The sequence below is a fragment of the Theropithecus gelada genome, chromosome 20, assembly GCF_003255815.1.
Source record: "Theropithecus gelada isolate Dixy chromosome 20, Tgel_1.0, whole genome shotgun sequence".
In the NCBI taxonomy this organism is placed as follows: Eukaryota; Metazoa; Chordata; class Mammalia; order Primates; family Cercopithecidae; genus Theropithecus; species Theropithecus gelada.
This window is the reverse complement of record NC_037688.1, coordinates 14,184,878-14,207,000: the sequence shown is the minus strand read 5'-3', so window position 1 is coordinate 14,207,000 and position 22,123 is coordinate 14,184,878. Positions and strand designations below refer to the sequence as shown.

General features: G+C 49.6%; 1 protein-coding gene and 1 long non-coding RNA gene across 4 annotated transcripts in view; both read right to left on the bottom strand.

Moving 5' to 3' along the window:
* The window catches only part of GNAO1 (G protein subunit alpha o1), a 167,437-nt gene that overhangs the window by 43,383 nt on the left and 101,931 nt on the right, over positions 1-22,123 (bottom strand). The window contains exon 4 of one of the 3 annotated variants that reach the window (XM_025370373.1): positions 10,378-10,404. The exons of the other annotated variants lie outside the window; for them this stretch is intronic. Within the exon in view, the coding sequence (XP_025226158.1) occupies positions 10,378-10,404 (27 nt within the window). The remainder of the gene's footprint in view (positions 1-10,377; positions 10,405-22,123) is intronic. 3 annotated transcript variants of the gene reach the window in all.
* On the bottom strand, positions 11,834-13,868 carry LOC112614140. Its single transcript, XR_003117044.1, has 2 exons — positions 13,537-13,868; positions 11,834-13,036 (listed from the first exon to the last, which is right to left on the bottom strand). It is a non-coding gene; the product is annotated as an uncharacterized LOC112614140 (long non-coding RNA).

Below are 22,123 nucleotides of genomic sequence, written 5' to 3'. Positions count from 1 at the left end.
CCATTGCACTCCCTACGACCATGCATGCCCAAGAAAGCAAATGCTGGCTGGACTGAAGAACGTCGTTGGTGAAGGAGTAAAAATTACGACTTAAAAAAAATTCCACTCTTGAGTACATGTCTTAGAATTCTGTGTGACGATGACATGGGAAGTAGGCACAAAACCCATGCTGCAAATGTAAGGGTGGTGGCTGTACTGGGGAAAGGCTGAGTTGCAAGCTGGACTTGCCCATTCCTTCATGGGACACTGCTTTTCCTTGAAAAGCCTGAGAGGCCAGCAATGGGATTTCAGACTGGGGTCTCTGGCAGAAGTTCTCCCAAAAATGAACCAGTGAGCCATGATTTCAAAGAAAATCACTGACGTATTTGTTACCAAAATTAAAAAATTCTGGCTTTCAAGTGAAAACCCAGAATTGTGGAAGACTCGTGTTTACCACTGTAAACTTGGTAACTTCCCAATACCTAAAGCTTTTCTCAAAGATCAGTGTCGATATTAACAAATGTGAGTTTTTGGTGTAATACGCTGAAATGTGTCAACATTCAGATCTGTGTAACTCATGAACCAATATTTTCCACATGACCAAAATGGTGTTAAAAATCATTCATGGTAAGAGATCCACTCAAAGTGCAAGGCAGGCCAGTGAATTTTAACGTAACAGAACAGGAAAGGGTCATTGACCAGCATAGGCAACACAGTGAGACCCCATCTCTACAAAAAATTAGAAAAAATTAGCCAGGCGTGGTGGCCACCTGGGAGTGGTGTGTACCTGTAGTCCCAGCTACTGGGGAAGCTGAAGTGGGAGGATTGCTTGAGCCCAGAGGTTGAGGCTGGAGTGAGCTGTCATCGTGCCACTGCACTCCAGCCTGGGCGAGACAGATCCTGTCTCAAAAAAAGTAATAAAAGAAGGGTCATTGATAACACTTTCAGATTCCACATTGCAACTCTCCTTTAAGAAACTACCATTTGCCAAGTTCTGGGAGTTTCAAAGAATAATTATCTGAAAAGGCTAGTAAAATACTCCTTCCCTATTTGTGTGGGGCCAAATTTTTCTTCAACCAAAACAACACATCACAACAGAGAGACAGCAGAGACACGTGTGAGAACCGAGCCATTTTCTATCAGGCCGGACATGAAAGAGATTTGCAAAAATGTAAAACGATGACATTCTCCTTACTAAAATATTTTTGAAAAATACAGTACTTTTCCATAAAAATTTTGTTTATATTAATGTGTAATGGACTTATTATAGTTATTTTCAAATATATATTTTAAATTTTTCTTAATTTTAATTTTTAATATAACAAAAATTGATAGATATAACCTACATAAACAAAATGCTTACTGGGGTCCTTGATAATTTTTAGGAGTATAAACCAAAATGTTTAAGAGCTGCTGGACAAGAGCATTCTTTCCCAAACATCATACTCTAATATCTTCATAAGTTCTGCCGAAGTCCTGCATCAGCTAATGGGCAATACTTATTGTTTTTCCTTGACACATCTTTTTACCCTATAAACATCATATCCCTATGATAAGTGAAGAACGTATATAAAGTATTTTAAATAGAAAATACCCATAAGAATAACTACAATGAGAGCAGAATAGGATTCTAAATTCTCTGGATCCCTTGCCTGTCGAAGGCTCTGGGCTTGAGGCCTTGATCTCTGTTGACCTAGGAGATAGGTTCAGAGGTGTTACGAGGGTCCAAGCACCAGTCTGAGACTTTCTTTTTTGAGGTTCTCAGACAAGCTGAGAGAGAAGAAGGAACCACTTTCCGACTCGGTGAGCCCATGCTATTAAATGTGTGAGCCTTGTCCCACTGAGCCATCTCATCTCACAGAGCAGTGGCATGTGTCCCACTTGGAAGGCCCTGGGCAGACCGTCCCATGCAGCATATCCCAGGGCTGGATGGCGAGGCCTCCACCTGTGGAGGTGTGGCTCATTCTCTGGAGACCTTCTCATGGGTGAGAGTGAGGCTTTCGGCTACAGCCACCACCTCAGGAAGGAAATCCAGAATTATGAGTCTTTGCAGAAAGTCAGTGGTGGCAGGAAGGTTGTCAGGGTTGGGGTTGAGGAGGGCCCTCTGGGTTCAGGGGTCAGGGCTGGCTGAGCCAACCAGTCCAGAGGGATACAGCAAGCCCAGGCTGTGGCCGCTTCAGTGTTTGCTGCGAGCCTTGGGGCTCAGGTAGACAGACACACAACCACACATGCACTCAGGGGCCTGGTGTCAAGGAGGGAACCCAAGAGATCATGACAGCAGCCAGTGTCTAGTGAGCACCTACCAGGAGCCTTACTCCATTTGATGTTCACAAGTATTATCATTTCCCCCATTTTATACTCAGACAAACCAAAGATCGGATGGGTTATGAGACTTGCCGACGGTCCCTCAGCCAGTAGGTGGTAGAGCTGGGATTGAATGCCAGCCGCCTGACTCCGGAGCCCACATCGCCAGCCCCGTGCAGCCCTGCTTCCCTGCGATTTAGTGGCCTCGTCTTCTGAGAGGAAATGGAGGCCCGGGAGTAGGAGGTAGGGCCATCAGTAAGCCAGGGGCAGAGCTGGCCCAGAGCCTGGCAGCCCTGTCTCCCCGAGGGCAGGGTCAGGGAAGGCTGGCCCTGGGACCTCTCCAGCTGCTATCACCTGCTCTCCTCAGCTCCCAGAGGGCTGGGCTGGTGCCCACCCAGGGGAACTGGCGTTACCGTGTTGATGCTGGTAGTGTTTACATGCGGCAGGTGGGATGGCGACAGGTGTAAAAACAAGGGTGACAAATACTCCTGTCAACTAAAACGCAGGTGAGGCAGAGTGGCGCCCATGGCCATGCAGCAGCTGGGCTAGGCAGGGAGGTCCCAGCAGGCCGTGCTGGGTGGGGCAGGAGGTGGACAGTGCCGTGGAGCCAGGGCTGGATGCCAGCTTCTCTGACTCCCAGAGCCTGGCTCCTGGGGTACAGGGGGTCAGGGGCTGAGCCAGGCCTCTGGGATTCATCTGCCAGGCTATGTTAGCAGGGAGGGAGGAGGGAGAGGATGTGTCCCTCAGGTTCTCAGTTCAGCGCTGGGCCAGGTGGGTGGTCTGCTCCAGCCAAGGCACCATCACCCCAACAGCTTTCTCTGAGGTTGGGATCAGGGTGCATGGCCTCTACTTAGCCCTGCCATCCTCATCTTCCCTGACAGACTGGGTGACTCTAGGTATGGGCTTAGGCCCAGGTGGGGAAGGGTGTCAACTCTGCCATCTGCTGGGGAAGAGCTGCACAGGGCTCACTGGGTGAGAGGTCAGCACTGCAGCTCCTAACCCAGTGGGGCAGGGGGAACCGGCTTAGGTTGGCACTCACTCTCTGAAACTACAGGGCCACCAAGTGCCACCTGGGCTCAGGTTCCACTCCCCTCCAAGGCATTTCTTGCTTTCCTTCATCCCTGTCACTCCTCTTACCCTCTTCCATGCCTCTCTCCCCCATCTCCACTCCCAAGCCCCGCACCCTGGCCAGGGTAGATAGAGCCAGCCAGTACAGTTAGAAAAAAGGAGTTCCTTTCTGCAGGTTGTAAGGCTTAGAAAACAGAAGGTGCACTGGATCTCAGCCCTCTCATGGCCTGCTAGTTGGGAACTTTTCTGTAGGCCATAACCTGCCATGTAACCAAGTTGAAATCAATGAAATGTGAACGTGAAGCATACCACTTCTGGGTCAAGGCTCTTAAGATGTGAGTGTGTCTCCTGTAAGCAGATTATGACAAAATCCTAGGGGGTGGTAGTGCTATAAGATGGAAGGTGTTGGTCCATGAGTCACTGTGTGGAGGAGAGCTACCCACCCACCGAGAACACCTGCCCCAGACTAGTAGATGAGCAAGAAATAACCTATTGCATCTGAACCATGAAACATTTTGGGTGTATTTGTTATAGCAGCTAGGGGCACTCTTACTAACACATTCTGCCATTGTCATTCCTGTCCTGGCTTTTGTTCTCTATTTGACATCTGACCTCTGTTTATCCTACATTGTGGATTACTGAGTACGGTCCCTCTTCTAATGCTTTAGTGAGCAATAGAGTGCCCTCTCAGTAAGGCTGTAAGCTGGTGAAAGAGCATAGATGAGTTTTCTGGAGTCTCAGAGATCTGTGCTGTGCCAATACTCGCCCTAAAAAGGGTAAAAGTCATGCTCCACAGCAGCATCTCTCAAGCCTCAGTTACTCACATAATTTTTGTTCACCACTGTATCCACAGAACACTGCAGGCACATAATAGGTGCTCAATAAATGATCATTAAATTTTTGCTGTGTTTGTATATGACCTGTACTTTAATTTACTTAATATTTTTTTCTTTCTCTTTTCTTTCCTTCTTTCTTTCTTTCTCTTTCTCTCTCCTTTCCTTTCCTTTCCTTTCCTTTCCTTTCCTTTCTTTATAAAGATGGAGTCTTGCTCTGTTATTCAAGTTGCAGTGCAGTGGCAAGATCATAGCTCACTGCAACCTTGAACCCCCCAGGCTCAAGCAATCCTCCTGTCTCAGCCTCCTGTGACTACCTAGGACTACGGGAGCACACAACGTCCTGCTGACTTTTTTTCTTTTTTCTTTTTTTTTTAGAAATGGTGTCTCACTGTGTTGCCCACGCTGGTCTTCTTGGCCTCAAGTGATCTTCCTGCCTTGGCCTCCCAAAGCACTGGGATTATAGGTATGAGCCACTGCATCTGACCTAATATTTTTCTTCAGACTTTTTCTACTGAAATTTATTTCAAGCAAAAGGAAATTTAGTACCAACAATGTCTGTGAAAGGATGTATTTAATATGCTAGCTTTTATCTTTTTCTAATATCCATGAAAATGAATTCACAAATATAGAGATAAAAATCAACATGTTAATCCATCATGCCAGCTAAAACTGACGTCCTTTCCCCACTCTGGGGAGCACTGCCCCAGCACCCAGCACAGCAGGCACGGCTGCACATTCTTCAGCTCTCAGGGAGCAGAGCGGCACGCGCAGGAGCAGAGGGTCCGGGTCTGGCCCCTGGGCGGTGGGACTGGAAGCAGCGCACTTCACCTGCCTCTTCTCCTAGCAGAAGGGCCTTGGTTTCTGGTCCTGTGAGGCCTGAGAACAACCCTGATTGGCTGGGAATGTACAGTGCTTGCAGGCAGGCAGCAGTGATCTAGTCATGCCACTGAGTCCAAGCTTCCAAGCCCGCAGACCTCCTGCTCCCTTCTCTGTCCTTGTCCCCACCCTTGGTTCCTTGGTCTTGGTTTGAAGGTGGAATGAGCTCACTGGTGGACTCCCCAAGGAGTGTGTGGCATCCTATGGGAAGGGAAGGGGCATCCACGCGTTCCTTGGCTGGGTGGTAGAGCTGACAACATGAATCTGTCCCTACCTCCTCCTACCATCTCTCCCCACCTCTAAAAGCCAACTTGGGGCCTCATGCTTTTTGACAGAAGAAGATCACCTCAAATATCCCAGACACAGTTGCAGGGGGCCCAGGGGCTCTGTTCTGTGAAGGAGCTTTGTTGTCATGGTAACTTCTGGTCTCCTAGTGGCCACTGTCCTCGTAGAAGGGAGCTGAGAAGCAGCAACAGGGACCCCGCCTTGCCTGCCTGTCCCCACAGCAGCTAGAAGAGCACTTGAGCTTCAGTGAGGCAGGTGGGAAGGGGGCTGTCTCCCGTGCCTGGGAGAGAGCCTGCAGAGAGCCATAGAAACCAAGTCCAGGACTGCTTCCTCCCAAGCCTCTAATGCCCCATCCAGCCACATGAACTTCAGGGAAACCCCCAGAAGGAAATTCTGTACCCTTCACCACAAGTTAAGACTTTACCTGATGAAAAGGTGGGGTTGGGGGTCTCTGGCCCCTCCATCCTAACCTGTCCTCTGAGCCAGCGTCCCCCTCAAACCACTGTCCTCCCCCTCCTCCTCCTTTTGTCTTGCTGCCTCCCTCTCCACTCCATCATGCCCACTTCTCCTCTTCTCTGGGCGCCCAGCCTTGTGGGTGCCGGTTCACCTCAGTCCGCTGTGAGCCCTCCTTTGTCTCCACTGTGGTCCCGTTCCACCACCCAACATTTAGGTGCCAATGTTCCCAAGGGCTCAGTCCTCAAACCCCTTCTTGCTTTCCCGAGTCACCTTCTCCCTGAGCCAGATCCTGCCTGATTTTCCTCTGTGCAGAGGACAACTGGATAACCCCTACCTAATCTCTGGGTCAGTGGCCTTTCAGACTCAACTCAATGTGTCCCCAGTAGGACTCCCCTCCTGGTTTCCCATCCAAGGCTCCAGCATCACATTCCTTCCTGCCTGATTCTCCAGCTTTCTGCCCTATCAGTACGTCACCACCACGGCTGACTCAATATTTTAAAAAATGTTATTAAATTGGACTTATTAAAAAAAAAAAAAGCCAGCTTATCCTAGGCCACAATATCCACAAAACTGGAGGTTTGTGTGCTAATTTTTCTAATATACACTAAAATAATAAAACTATTAAAACAAAAGATGTTGGTCTGTATAAACTGCCAGGTCATTTGTGTGCCCCAGGAAAGCCCACACCACTCTTTGGTGTGCCCCAGGAAAGCCCACACCACTCTTTGGGGACACACAGTCTCTATTCCAATGGCATTTCTGTGCTTCCCATGACGCAGGCTGGGGACCCCAAAGTTGGCTCCACTCTTCTCTTCCTCCTTTCCTGTAGCTGGCTGATTCCCAAGGTCATTTACCCTCAGGAAGGTGTGAATCTGTCCCTTCTCCTTACCCTGCAAGGACACCCCTGCCTCCCTGCATGGATGAGGGCAGCGGCTCCAGACTGGCCTCCTAATCTCCCTCTCGTCCACCACTGAGTCTTTCAATGGTGCCACAGTGGAACCCTGCGTGCTCCCCACTGGCCGCCATGGAAGAACCAAGGTCCCTTGCCCACCAGCTCCTTCGACTCCTCCCATCTGTTAGCTCACGCTCATCTCACCATCCTTCCTATGGAGGAGCTGAGGAAAGACCTCTGCTGAGAGAGAGAGAGACAGTAGCCTGAGGGAATGGAAGACATACCACGGTGGCTCCACCAGGAAATGTCAAGTGGGAAGCAGTGACTCCAGCAAGGTCACCACACTTGTGGGAAGTGCCAGGGTGTGGCCTCAGAGGATCTGGGCTAGGTATGTGACTCCCTGTGACTCAGTTTCCTTGACTGTAAATGGTGTTCTCCCTGCCATGCTCTCCTCCCAGGGCTCCTGTGAGAACCCAGGGTCTGGGGAATGGGCTCTCTGACTGTGGAGCACTTAAATCGTGGGGTGTGTGCATGTGCCCAGATCCATGTCAGTAGAATGAGTAATAATAACAATAACTACAAAATCTGCTGAGTGAAGCTGGCTTTGTGAGACAAGCCATGGTGCACAAAAAGGAGAGACATGCAGGAGCCTCTGGGGTCCGATGCTTCATCTCCCAGGCCAGCTGGCCACCATATCTCCCTACTAACACGGAGGCCCATCCACTGCCCTCCAAGCTGAAAGGGACTGGGGCTGCCCCTCCCAGGATTCTGGGAAGGAGGGAGCTGGCCTTCTCCGCCTGGTGAATCTTGGAGGCTGGCAGGAAGAAGTCCCCGGAAGGGAGCAGCCACCTCCTGGAGGGCACTGGGCGCTTTGCATAAGAACCAGGCCTGTTTCTGTAGCTCCAGGGGGAGACTTGGGTGGGGGCACGCCTGGGACCACCAGGCCAGAGTTCTGCCCAGTGACTGCCCCCAAGATGGGCTGGGGTGGACCAAAGTACACCCTCCAAGGAGAAGTCGCTACCTCAATTAGCTCTCCTCCCAGGAGCGGCTCCACTGATCTCCTCAGAGGCACAGCAGGCTCCCAAGGGCTGCAGCCCCCCCGCGGCCCCCAGCCTTTGCCCAGAGTTCCCGGTCACATTGTGCCCGAGGCCCCACGCTGCCCTTTTCACTCCCTTTGCTTGGCCAGCAGTAGACAGTGCCTTTGAAGTCCTGTTTTCTGGTCCAATTGGAATCTTTGCTCAGAACCAAAATTAGAGAGGCTGCACAATCAGCTTGCAATTTAAAATGCCACCCAAGCCTCCCCCCACTCCCCCCTTTTTAAAATGTCATCTTAATTTGATGAAGCCTGGCTTCATGTTTTCTGAATTTCAAGGTAGTTTCTCTAGGACATTTCCCGCCTTGTAGTTATTTTGATCTTTAACATAAGGTGGAGGCAGTGACTGGAGGCTGGTCTGTGGGTATGCAGGCACCTTGGCCCTCAGCAGGTTAGCCCTGGAGGCTGAAGAAACACTGATCTCAGGGGTCTTGGGGACGGCTGGTCGTAAGTCCACCCCACTAAATTCAGCACTACCCTTTCTGGGCCTCTCTCTGGCAAGGGGTTCTGCTACGGGTTGGGAGGAAACCCTGAAGGGGCAGGGTCAATTTGGCCAACTCTCCTGTGTCCTGGCCAGTGAACTCACTTCCCTGCCTAAACTCTGCAGATTCCGCCGCAACAATGAAGGGGATTTCCGAGAGTGTGGGCTGCTGAAGATTCCTGGTCATTCTAGGACCCTGCATTAACACCACTAACTCATGCGAGGAAGGCTTCTGACTAACCTTCAGTAAGAAAGTCTGCTTGGTGCCCTTTTGTCTTCGACGCCCATCAACACCTGTCAATCATTCCTTTCAACAAAGAGGGAACAGGGAGCAAGCAGTGGGACTGGGCTCCTCAGCCTGCTGCAGCATTCAAAATCTGCTGATGCACAAGCTCCATCTCAGAGGACGGCAGGGAAGCTCCCTGTTAGGAGCTGAACTGTGTTCCCCCAAAACTCATGGGTTGAAGTTCTAACCCCCAGGACCTCAGAATGTGACCATATTTAGAGACAGGGTCTTTAAAAAGGTAATTCTGCTAAAATGATTAGATGAGCTCTAATCCAGTAGGACTGGCGTCCTTATAGAGATTGAGACACAGACTACAGAGAGGGAAGGCCATGTGAAGACAGGGGGAGAAAACGGCCATCTACAAGCCAAGGAGCAGAGGCCTCAGAAGAAACCAACCCTGCCAGCACCCTGATCTGAGACTCCCAGCCTTCAGAACTGCGATTATGCTTTGTTATGACGGCCCTGGGAAATGAATACAGCCCCCACGGTAGAGTTCTGCCTGGGGCTGGGAATTAGGGTTCTCTCTCCATCATTCCAAACTCTATCTACAAGTCTATGTGGGGTCAAGGTCCTTCCTCCCCTGAGCCTCACCCCCTGCCCTCCACCCATCCCTTTCGAGGCTTTGCACACACACCAGCCTCTTTTCCACTAGAGGGCCTCGGCACTGGCTCCTCCTGCACTCGAGTCTTTGCCAGATTGGCTCCTTCTTATTTTTCCAGTCTCACTTTAACCCCCAAGATAAGGCTTTCCCTGACCACCCCCACCTCCCAATCTAAAGCAAGTTTTTCTCATCCTAACATGATTTTCTTTAACAGCACTTATTGCAATTAGACAGGTTTGTTTCCTTGATGACTGTTTCTCTTCCTAGGGGAACTGTAAGCTCTGTGAGGACAGGGCCCACATCTGCTTCCCTGACTATTGTGTTCAGTTACAAGATGCTGCTCGTGGAATAAATGGACTCTAGGCTATACGTTGAGATGGGCACCAGGTACCATCTCCTTGTCCTGGTAAGGTCTGGCGGGGTGAGCTGAAGGTGGGGTCAGGAAACAGGAGAAATGGCCGAGAGCCTGTTCTCAAGGTCTCTGCTCACCTCAACAGGAGACCCAGGAGAGCCTGGCTGTGGGGCATACTAGCCATGAGGGTAGCTGCAGTGTCACAGGGGGAGCAAAATAAGGTGCCGGCTAACCCTACCTGTCGTGGATGCTTCCAGAGCAACTGGAGAAATGAGTGCTGATGCGCTCCAGTGGAGGTGGACAGTGTCCTTCCTTGTCACCCACCTATTCAGCTGAGTATCAACACAACCCCACCTGTGCAGACTGCATGTGGAGGCATGGGCCAGGCCACCAGCTCTCAGCCAGCCAAGGTGGGTGGTCGGTGAAACTCTGAAACTGAGTCATGGATGGTACAGGGCTGTCTTCTGGGGTGGAGACATTTGTTTATTATGTAAATTTCAAACCCTCTAATATTCCTCCTAAGAAGTTATCTGGTTTGGAAAGTTGTGAATGAAAACCGAAGAAAAAACATGAACTAGGCAGAAAAGTGAAGTTTGCCTACATTTAAAAAAAAAAAAAAAAGGTTGTAAACTGATGTTTGAGCCTAATTGTGTAATTATGGGCCCTTGTCCTTTCAGGGGCTGTGAGGCACCAGTCTTCTCTTGTTAGGAACAATGGCCATGAAAGTCAGCTCCCAGCAATGTTAAAGTGTTATGTTAAGTCCAGCACATCTAATATATCCCTTATTTTGAACAATAAAGAAACAAGTTTCATTAACAGCATCTTCCTGGACCTGCTGAATAAATGATGTACAATATTTCAAGAGCACCAGCTTGAAGAGGGACCTGCAATCTGCCTGCCTGGGATGGCAGGAAGGATTAAAGAGAACACAGGCCCTCAGTACCATGGGCAAAGCCCTGAGAATCAGGAAAAGCAGACGCAGGGGGCTCCCTGAAGTCTGGGGCGGCAGGGTCTCTGCTCTCCCCCGTGAGGGTGGCAGTGAGTGTGGCTCCCACCAGCCTCTGTGTTCTGTGTTTACAGGTCTCTCCACTGAATGCTGGGCTCCTAATGCCAGGCGCCCTCTTGTATCCAGGATGTACCAACAAGCTGGGCACACAGTAGGTGCTCAGTAAACATTTGCCGAGTGAATGAACTTGGTAGAGCTTGGTAGGGAAAGCTCTAAAAAGGAATGAAGTAGCAGGTTAGAAAACTTGGGATGCAAGATAGGCGTTCTGCTGTGGCTTTTCAGTGCCCTTTCCCTTGCCAGCGTCTATAAAATGAGAGTGTCGCATTGGATAGATCAGAGGTGGGAAACTGGCTTCAACTTAAGGGCTGACTGCAACCAACTGGTAGTGGCTGCCTGGGGCAGTGGCTATCCCGAGAGAACTCTGAGGGCAGATTCAGTGCCATGACTGAAACACAGTAACTGCCGGGGACAAGAGCCGGGGGTCAACGATAGCAAGCACACAAGACACATCCATGTCACCCTTTAGATGTGATCATCTCTGAGGTCGCTGTCAGCCATCACGCTTTGTAATGCTTTGTCAAGCGTGCAAGTCCGCAAACTCTGACAGTCACGAGGGGTTCCTACTGCTCCAGAGGGTGAAGTCACTGTGCACCCAAGATGCCAACTCATGCTTTGGTACTTCCCAGCCTCTCCCATGTCAGAGTCTGTCCACACAGAAAATGCTGGCCTCAGCAGAGCCCCTTGCAGGGAACACAGAGAGATGACTCTTGGGGCAGCCGGTCACCCGTTTTGTGTGGCAAGCCTCACTGGTGGGGGTCTTGCTGTGGGAAGGCTGCCCGCCAGCCTCCACACGAGGCTCTCCTGTGACCCCACCCTGAGCTCTGCATCACACCACTTGGTTGCCTGGGTCTCCAAGTGTCCATCTGGAAAACAAGACTGTGATTCCTCTGGGGTAGGAGTGATATCTTCCCCTGGCACACCCCACCCAGCATGGGACGGGGCACAGAGCTCGGCATACAAAAGGCAGTGGTGAAATCATGGGAAGCAGTCCACAGGCAGGCAGAACGAGCAGTCAAAAGCTGCTCAGGACTCCTGCGACCCTTCTCCACCGAACCCACGTCGGCTGAGCGTGGAGGTCCCATTTTAGGCCGGGGAGGGAACCAGAGATGGCTCAGATGAATTCAAGTCCAGGCTGGGGAGGAGACAGCAGGTGCCAGGTGTGTGCTGGTTCCTTGTCACAGCCTTTTGTCCTCCCAGAAGAGTTTAGGTGGAATTATTTATAGACAGAAAAAAAAGTGTTTTTCTGTGATTCGTTCAATTAATTATAAAGCAGCTGTTTTTAATAATTTGGAACATGTAAGAAAAGGGAAATGTCAGGGCAAGCCTTAAATATGAAGTTAAGGCACCAGTTGGGTGAGAAATCAATACATACAGTGATGGTATCAGCAACACAGCAGCAGCTCCTAGCAGCCAGGGGCTGGCGGGCTGGCTGTGTTCAAAGCACCTTCTGAGGAGGGGCAGCCCGGGCGTGACCCCCAGTCATGTAGGGTACTGTTGGCCATGGGAAGGAGTTTGGCTTGTATTCTATGTGTGGTAGGAAGTCACGGAGGGTTTTAAAGGCAGGGAGCGAAATAATATTGTTTCAAAAGCTCATGCTGGCTGCTGTGTATAGCCAGATGGGGCTGGGGGCTCGGAAGAGTGGCCCCCGGGGAGCACTCCAAGGAGGCCACTGCAGTTGTCAGATGAGAGATGATGGGGATCTGGAGAATGTCTGAGCTGGAGGGGCCCATAGAACTGCTGCTGTCTATGCTCCCTCATCACACAAGCTGGGAAACTGAGGTACAGAGAGGAGGGGCTAGCTCACTGTTCCAGGGTCACTGGTGGCTTAGCTGGTAGATCCTGGGAAGGAGGTAGGGCTGGCTGGGAAGCAAACGCTAGGGAGGAAGTGGGTGGGGGGGTGTGTCGAAACCCTTCAGGGAGAAGCCAGTGGTTTGAGCTATCAAGATTCTAGAACCCAGGGAACCTTAGTCTGCTTGGGCTGGTTCTGGGGTCCCTGAGAACTGAACATGGCACACAAGTGGGGAGAGGGTGACAGTGGGGCTGGAAGTAGATTGTGAGCTGCAGATCAGAGAAGACTGTTCACATCAGTGTGAGACTGGACAGAGGTGCTGCTGCTGGATGACCCACAGGCAGGACCCTTGGGCGGGGGCGTTCAGAGCCCCAGGATGTTCTGCCCACACCTCCATATCAAGGGAGTAACGCTTCGAGCAGTCATTTGGGAGCAGGCCAAATACTAAGACCCTAATAAGGGTCTCAGTATTTTCATCTGTAAATTGGGGATGGTGACAGTGTGCACCTCACAGATGGCTGAATTCTAAATGAGTTAGGGCAGTCATGTGCTCAGCACACTGAGTGACAATAGTAACAATTCAACATGATGGCAACTACAGCTTATTAATCACCCACATCTGGCGCTCTGACTGAGCCACTCCGTGGGGCAGAATGATTTAGCTGTGTTCCACTGGGAAGAGAAGCACAATAAAACAAGCACAAGTCAGGGTTTTGATGAAGAACTCACCAAAACAAAACAAAAGAATGCAACGAAAAAATTTAAAAAACCTAATCTCCCTCCACACACATGCACATATACATAAAAATAATGGGAAAATGCCAAGCTTCTGTGGTAAGTGCTTAGAGGGCGAACAGAAAAAGCCCTTCCTGCAGCCTCTTCGTGCCCTGAAGAAATCGCTGAGAGCAAGGCAGAGGCAAAAGGAAGTCCGGGGCACAGAGCTGGGGTTTGAGTCTAGATCTTTCTGACCCCCAGAGTCTGTGCTTCTGGCTCCCCCACACCCCTTCTGTAAGGCTTCTCTTTGACCCTCAAAAGCAAATCCAAGTCACGCCCATGTTTTGACTGAGGGATGTTACATGGTCCACCAGTATTCTTGGTGGGGCTTGAAACAAAAAAAAAGGTCAAACCCACCCCATCGATTGTATTGTTAGCATAAGCCCAACTCTGTTTACTTGACTGCCATGGCTATCTGTTATTTTTATTGTTCACCGGTATCCACTGTCCACATCAGCTTGCCTGTATTCACCCCGGCCACACAGGTTGACTTTGGAGCTCTCAGGGGTATGAGGAAATGTGGCCTTGCCCTGGGCTGGAAGATGGGCCTATGGCGGCTCAGCAGGGAATGGGCTGGTGAGAACGCCCACCTCAGGGGGCTGGCAGTGGCAAGCACCTGGCTTCTGGAACTAAAACCTGCTTGCTGGAACTTTGACAAGTTCGTGGGAGACAAATCAAATGGTCTGATTTTTAAAATGAGGCTTAAGTAAAACTCCACAGATTGGTGAGTCTGGAGAGGCCAGTATTTTACCCAGGAAAGCATTTGGAGGTGAGTAACCCCAGATTCAGTCTTGACTCTGTCACTTGCTCTCTCTGTGACCTCACAAAACCTTAGCATTCTAATCTGTTTAAACAGTCCCAACTTCTCAGGGTGTTATGAGGATTAAAGGAATGAATACAAGCCACTTAAGACAGTGCCTGGAGCATGGTGACCAGTCAGCAGAGGTTAACTGTTACTATGTCACACAGTTGGCCATGGTGAGCTGCAGTCAGGGGCCAGCTGGTACCACTCTGACTGAGAGAAGCCACCCATTTATTTAAATTCTCCGTACCGCCTGACCACTATCTACAGCCTTTTCTGTTTGTTTCTCTTTTCTCAACTCTAAATTCTATGAGAATTATCCTGCTCAGAGGCCTCAGCTAGCAGCTTACACGCCTGGTACATAGTGGGTCATTAGTGCAAATGTTTTAGGATTATAGGTGGCCCTTTTGAGATGGGACGAAAGCTACAGCCTCTCTCCTTAAGAGACAGAAGGCATGTAGTCATGCACACACTAAGCCACCCCCAGGAAATACACATCCAGCTACACTTGGACACAGACACAGACACACTCGCATGCACATGTGCACACGCGCACACACACACACACACCCTAATCTGCCTTTCATTTCTGAGGTCGCAGCCCCAGAATCCTAGGTTAGGAAGCTGGCCGATTATAAAACACAGGCATCTGAGTGGTTTCTAAGCCACAGCATTTGCTCACATTGTCTGGGTCCATGCTGCCTCCGGAGCCCCAGGTAGACTGTGCTGATTTCTCCCAGTAGAGTAATAAACCAGGCAGAGCAGCTTGTGGAACTATTTCCATCCTGCTGAAGATGCTGCTTCTTCATGATCTGGATTGTGGGGAAGTGGCTACTCTGCTAGCTCCCCATGCAAATTTAATAATGTTCTAAAAGCTCAGTTCCACATAAATATAAATGTGTTTCCAACTCTGAGGTTTCAGTGATCAGGAGGCTTTTAGAAATCATTCAGAGAATTATTTAACAGACAGTCAACAGCTAATTGGAAAAAATGATTCAGAGACAAAAAAAGAAGGAAGGAAGAGCTAAGAGAGACCAGGGAAGAAAGGAAGGTGGGGGCTGCCGCGGGCTGGGAGGCACTGGGGCAGGGGCGAGGAAGCACAGTGAAGCCTTGGCAGTCACAGCCCTGCCAGTCACATGCAGCCTCATGCCAGGCCCTTTCTGAAAAGGCTTTTATTTGAGAGAGTTAGACGCAGCAGATTGGAGGAAGCAGGCCCCAGGGCCCTACCTCCCCAGAGTGGGATCTGCCTCTGTTCATGCTTCAGAAAGGAGTGAGAAAGCCTTCTCTCTCCAGGGCTGGACAGCCCCAGGAAGGCTAGCTAACCCAGCACTGAGGGTTTCATCTGGAGAGTGAAGGTAGGAATGTGGATCTGGACAGCAGCCCCAAGTCGTGCCTTTGGAGTTAGGCAAGCCTGGGTCTTGGTGCTGGCTCTGCCATCTATCGGCTGTGTGACTGTAGGCAAGTTACTCAACCTTTCTGAGCCTCGGTTTCCTGATCTGTAAAATGAGGTTAATCATTTTACCTGCTCATATGGATGAGGCAAGCCTTCCCAAACTTCAGACCTTTCTGTCTTGTTTTCACAATTTCTGTCCAATCCACGATACCCCATCCTTATATTCATATGTTTCATTTAATTGACTCATTTTTAAAAAAAGTTAAACCCCTACTTTGGCCCCATTCTAATATCTGGGCAGTCATGAGCTAGATGGGCTATGTTTTGGATTCTTATTAAAATAAGCATATTACTATTAAAATGAAGACTGTCAGAGTAACACAGAAATGACGGAGTGTCTTGGAGTCTGGCATATATGCCCCACGTATGGGGGCAGTTGTTACTGCCCTTGTCATCATCACTGTCGCTGATCAGTACGTGCAAGCTGGAAGGGACGTGACAATGGAGTCTCTGCATGCACCTGGTTTGAGAGCCCTTAACCCACATCTGGGGCTCGCATCCTCTTCCTGCCAAAGCCTGGGCGCCAGCCAGGGTTCCTCTTCACCTGTTTCCTCACCATCTTTCATAGGCTGCCTCATATCTGCACGTGCAGAAGATCATCCTACACAAAGATAACTATTTTATTTTATTTTTTGAGACAGGGTCTTGCCCTGTTGCCCAGGCTGGAGTGCAGTGGTGTGAACATGGCTTACAGTAGCCTCTACCTCCTGGGCTCAAGTGATCCTCCCACCTCAGTCTTCCAAGTAGCTGGGACCACAGGCATGCACCACCATGGCTGGATCATTTTTTATTTTTATTTTGTAGAGACAGGGTCTTGCTGTGTTTCCCAGGCTGATCTCAAACTCCTGGGCTCAAGTGATCCGCCCACCTTTGCCTTCCAGAGTGCTGGGATTATGGGCGTGAGCCAGCACTCCCACCTGATAACTATTTTTTTAATCGCCTAGTTCTACATAAAGAAGAGAATACACACTCCCTGACCCAGCCCAGCTGCACACATTTTTCCATCTTCACAACTCCCTCCTCCCCAGTTTGACAAAACCTGAATTTCTAAGGAGGGTAAAAAGTACTCCATCCAGCACCACCTGGTTATTTTTCAATTCTGCCTAGCTGACTAACCCAGAATTTCCTAATTACAACTCCACCAGGAAGCTATAACAGTTTCATTTTAAAAAGAAAAGAACAGAAATTCAAACTTAACAAAAAATTCCCACCTTTTAAACACACACACACACACACACACACACACACACACACACACACACACACCCCAGTTAGACAAAACAGGCGCGCAGTGTCCATGGCATCCACTGGGTGGTGACTGTGCGCACAGGAAACAGGCTTGGGTTTGGATTTAGAAATCCCAGGTCTGAGTCCAAATTCTGTACTCCCCAGCTGTGTGATGCTGGGCAAGGTGGTTGGCCTCTCTGAGCCTTGGCTTCCTTGTCTGCAACTGGGGGTCAAGGCAGTGCCGGCTCATGAGCTTGCTACGCGGATGAGGGTACAGGGCAGGGCATGAGTGCTTGGTGAGCTCTGGTACATCACACCAGATATGAATGTTAGAGATATGAATGTTTCTGGTGCAAGAGGTCACATTTGGATCTGGCCTCAAGCAAGCTGGGAGGCAGGTGGAGTTTATCTGACCCCACCCTAGGTACAGGGAATCCCGTGTCCTACTCCCAAATGGCAGTTTTCTCAGTTAGCTGATGGCTAATCCCTACTGGTAGATGCTTCTCCTTCCAGGGGTATTAGTACTTTAACCAGGATTCTTAGAGACCTAAAAACCTTTAACACCCAAAGGGCTCTAACTGGGAGATTTTAGGCATGAGGGAGATGCTTTGAAGTGGGACCCCACCATCACTCCTGAATAATGTGTACCTTGTAGGAAGAGTTGTGGGATGGCTACAGCTTCCAGAGAACTAGGATTCCCTCATTTTATTGCCAGGGAAGAAACTTGGGTCTCTAGAACCAACTCAGATTCTGACCGGGAGCTCCAACTGGGTCCCATCACGGGCTCTGTTTGGTTTCCCATAAAGTATCTGAAAAAGCAAGTGCTTTGGCTAGAGACAAAGGGTCGCTTTTCAGTCTCCACCTGTGCTGGGCTGTAGCTGGAGCCCAGCAGGCTGTCACTGGTTGAAGGCCAGTCCTGCAGGTTCTAGGGTGAGGGTGACCAGCTGGGCAGAGGCACCCTGAATAGCCTTGATCCTCAGCCTCAGCATCTGTGTGTCCCCCTGGGTAGGTCCTAGAGGCAGTTAGAGCCCAGACACGCCGCTGAAGATCCTCCAGCAGGCTCAGCGACCCCCTCTGCATGCCTGTTCATGCAGGCATCCTTGAATGCAGCCTTGTTGAGGGCCACTATAACTCAACTCCACATGGGAAACAAGCGCTTCTCCCTTCAAAGCTGGACTTTGTTTAGCTGAGCTCAATTCCAGCCCGTTGCTCTGGCAACCGGTCTTCGGGGGATTTACATCTCATGCATCACAACAGAGGAATAGCCATTCAGCAAGTAAGAGGGGTAAAAAACTCACAACACAACACCAGTGCGCCTGCCCCCACCCCAAGAGCGCTGCCGCAAAACAGGAACAGAATCAGCAACAACAGAAATCTCCCACAAGCCCATTCGGCTTTGGCTGGCAATCAGCCAAACACAAATTCAAACTTAATCAAACTTTCCTGTCTCCCTTGTAAAGCTCAGGAAATCAGTAATTGGCTTTATAATTAAATTTTCTGATCACGTATCAAAGGAATGGGCCCTGCCAAAGGCCAAGGAATGGCCTGTCTCCAGTAAGGACAGCCAAAGGTCCCTAATAGAGGCTCTGGAAGGTACGGGAGGAGAATTAACTGCTGGTTGGCTAAGAATAGAGCCTGTTATTTATAACCAAGGAAGACACCAGTGACAGCCGAGCCTTGCCTGTGGTCTCCCCCAAACACCCACCCAGGAGCGCCAGGTTTCTGATTCAGAAAGGAAGCCTTTGACATTGGTGTCGGCGGCAAGCAGGGTGGAAGATTGGGAGGCAGAGGCAGGAAGACCACCTCGGTGAGGAGCACCATACGAACACCAAGGAGAGGGAAGGCTGCCTCACCAGGGCAGTGGCCTGGGCAGAGAGAGGAAGGGCTGATTCAAGAACCATTCTGCAACAGGAAGTGAGACATGGAGGGGCAGGAGGAGTCCAGGGTCTCTGCTTGGATAACTGGGAGAAAGGTGGTGCTTTCAATATAAAGATGGAAGGGAGAAGAAGCCTGCTTTGTGCGGAGTGGTTTCACATGGGCTGGGCCTGGGGTGCTAGCGTGCCTTAGCAACAGGAGTGCTAACAGGTACAGCCCAGCCTTTGTGTGCACTCGATAGGAGCTAAGCCCCTGAGATCATCATCTCATTTAATCTTCCCAGCAGCACAAGGAGGTGGGTGACTTATTATCCTCATATTACACACCAGAAAAGCAACGCTCAGGAGAGCCAGGAGAAGTACCTGCCCATCTGTGAGCCAGGGAGCTGGGACTTGGACCCAGCACTGTCTGACCCCAGAGTCCACAAGTTCAACCTCTGATGCCATTACCACTTCTTTATCTGCAGATGAAGACCTCTCACAGTCAAATAGAAATAACTAGCAAAGGGCTCCCAATGCTGGAAAGGGAGGTATAGACTAGACATGGAAGCTGGAGGGTGGATAGATCAACATTCATTAAACAATCCATTTAAAAATGCTAATTGTAAAGGCAAGCTACAGACGGGGAGAAAATATGAAACAGTACATATATCTGACAAGGAACTCGTATCGGGGATATTAAAAAAAATCTTAAAACTCATTAATAAGAAGACAAACAACCCAATAAAAGGGAAGAATAAAAGACTTGAACAGTTACTTTACAAGAGAAGATACACGGATGGCCCAAAAGTATGTTAAAAGGTGCCAAATATTATTAGTCACCACGGAAAGGCAGATTAAAACCACAGTGAAATACCACTGTGCACAAACTTGAGCAGTTAATTAAAAGGGCTGGCAATCCAAATGTCAGCGAGTGTGCAGGACAACAGGAACTCTTATATGTTGCTGGTAGAATTTTCAAGAGTAGCACCACTTGGGGAAGTAGTTTGGAAATTTCTTATGCAGTTAACATACCCTCCCAACGTGACCCAGCAATTCTATTCCTAGGTAGTTACCACAAGAAATGAAAACATATGTCCACACAAAAACTTGTACATCAATGTTCTGGCAGCATTATTCATAAGAGTCCTGGAATGGAAACAAGTGAAATGTCCATCACCAGATGACAGACAAACAAATGATGGTTTACACTTGGGGTAGGTTGGAAGCTTGGTCGTAAAGGAGTGTGACAAGAGAGGCAGCAGCAAGAATCCAGAGACAGTCAGAGGATCTGGGAGGGGCATTGCATGCAGACACCTAGCTCACATCCAGTCCACCTTTTTTTTTTCTTTTTAAGCTAAGGCTTCTGGTGTGGTTGGAGCAAAGAGAGCAGCCTCCACATTCTGCGAGACTTATCCTGCACAAAGAGTTATGCTGGTCCCCCATTCCACCTATGGGAAGCTTGGTCCCCCATTCCACCGATGGGAAGCTTGAAGCCCAGAGAGCGATGGGGCCTGCCTGCAGTGTCCTCCTAAGTTAGTGCCAGAGCCAGGATTGCAAGTGAACACCCCTCGCAGAGCCTGGCCTAGGTAGGAGTCAGGCACACTGGGGGTCAGCGCATGGCTCTGCTGCCAGTTGGGCAAGCAACTTAACCTTTCTTAGCTCATCTATAAAGTATAGTAATAACCCTGTCACAATACTGTCAGCACAGTTAAGTGATATGATTTGGTGTTTCCTAACAACATTAGGACCTATCGCCTGCTAAGCATGAAATATGTGCCAGGTACTGCTGTTAATCACTTGGCACACCAAGCTTCCTATACCCTACGTTCATGTGGGAACATGCTACAGAGGAGGAAGGGTGCAGAGAGGTCACACACTAGCAAGTCTGGCAAGGTGGTTGGGCATCTGAGCCTTTTCACCCCATGAAACGTTCCCAAACCCACTCATTCATTCATTGCTTCTCCCCACCCGATATCAGGACAGCTCTGAAATTAGCCTCATTTTCGGTCATAGATATGAAATTGTGGGTTTGATACGTTAGTGATCTTTTTTCAAGTACATATTAAAACCGATATGCAACTACAAAAGTAGGAATAAAAAGTTTATCCACGTACCATTTAATCTCATATTCCACCAAAGTATGTGTGCCATGCCAGGGAAATACTGACATCACACGGGAGAAGCTGCTGGCACACTGTCTGCACACAGAAGATGGGACTCGTGTTCCAGAGACATCATGCATTTTCATATCAGAAGGGCAGTCCATTTTTAGAGCTGGGACAGGAGACAGGGTGAGAAGCCACCACCACAGCCACCAAGAAATGAATTTTCAGGTGTGCTCTGTCATGTCATAGAGAAGCAAAGCTGTTTAACTGCTCAGCTGGGCCCAAGTAAGGAGCAGAATGCAGCCAACAGACCCCCAAAAAATGAACCTGTCACCCCAGCAAAGGTGCTGCTTCCAGTTGGCAGCAGTTTGGCTAAAATTCGCACCTGAGCACTATGCCAGAGACTGGCTCCCTACTGACAAAAGTATTTCATCTCTTCTTCCTGAGGCCACAGCTAGGCATTTCACAGACTTCCCCGCAGTTAGGTGTGACCAGGGACCAAGTTCTGGCCCGGCCCCAAAAACTTCCCTTGTGACCTTCCCCAGTCCATTGGCCTGATACCAGAAGTCCAGCAGAAGACCCTCAGCTGAGGCTGAACCACTGACCACAGGGGAGTTGGCTCAGGCCTACATAGGGACAGGGCAACCCCTGTTCCACCACTTCCACAATAGACTGGTGGGAGCAAGGAACTAACGTTCACTGTGTTGAGGCCTTGAGATTTCGGGGCTGCTGGTTACAGCAGGTGGAGCTGGGCATTTTCCAGAGTGTCAAGAAACTTCTGTTGCTACCATACTAGGGCTTATACCTACGGAAGTATTAATACTTTCTCCAGTATTTTTAAATACTGGGTCCTTTTCAGAGTAGGCAATTATCAAACAGGACAGCAGAGGTGAACGTGCAGCTCATAAGCCATGAACATGCTGTGTAATAAGACAGTGAACAGCTCCATTTTAAATTCTAAATTTGGCCAGGCATAGTGGCTTATGCCTGTAATCCCAGCACTTTGGGAGGCTGAGGTGGGTGGATCACTTGAGCTCATGAGTTCGAGATCAGCCTGGGCAACATGATGTAATCCTATCTCTACAAAGAATACAAAAATTAGCTGGGTATGGTGATGTGTGCCTGTAGTCCCAGCTACTTAGAAGACTGAGGTGGGAGGATGGTTTGAGCCTGGGGGGCAGGGGTGCAGTGAGCCAAGATCATGCCATTGTACTCCAGCTTGGGTGACAAAGCTAGACCTTGTCTTAAAAAAAAAAATCTAAATTTAAATTCTGGCTCCATTTTCTCCACAAGGTAGAAAAATACCAGTATCTTTTGAGATTGTTCTGGGGATACAGTGGGATATATCTGTGCCTGCAAGCATCCAGCACGTGGCCACAGGGGGATACTCAGTGAATGGTGGGCTCCTCCTGCTGCTGGCACAACTCAGCACACAGCCTCAGAAGTCCCCAAACTCAGGGATGACTGCAGCCTGGGTGCAGTTCAGATTGTCTGCTGGGCAAGAGCCTGCTGGGGAACGTTGGTGGGGAATGTGGAGCAATG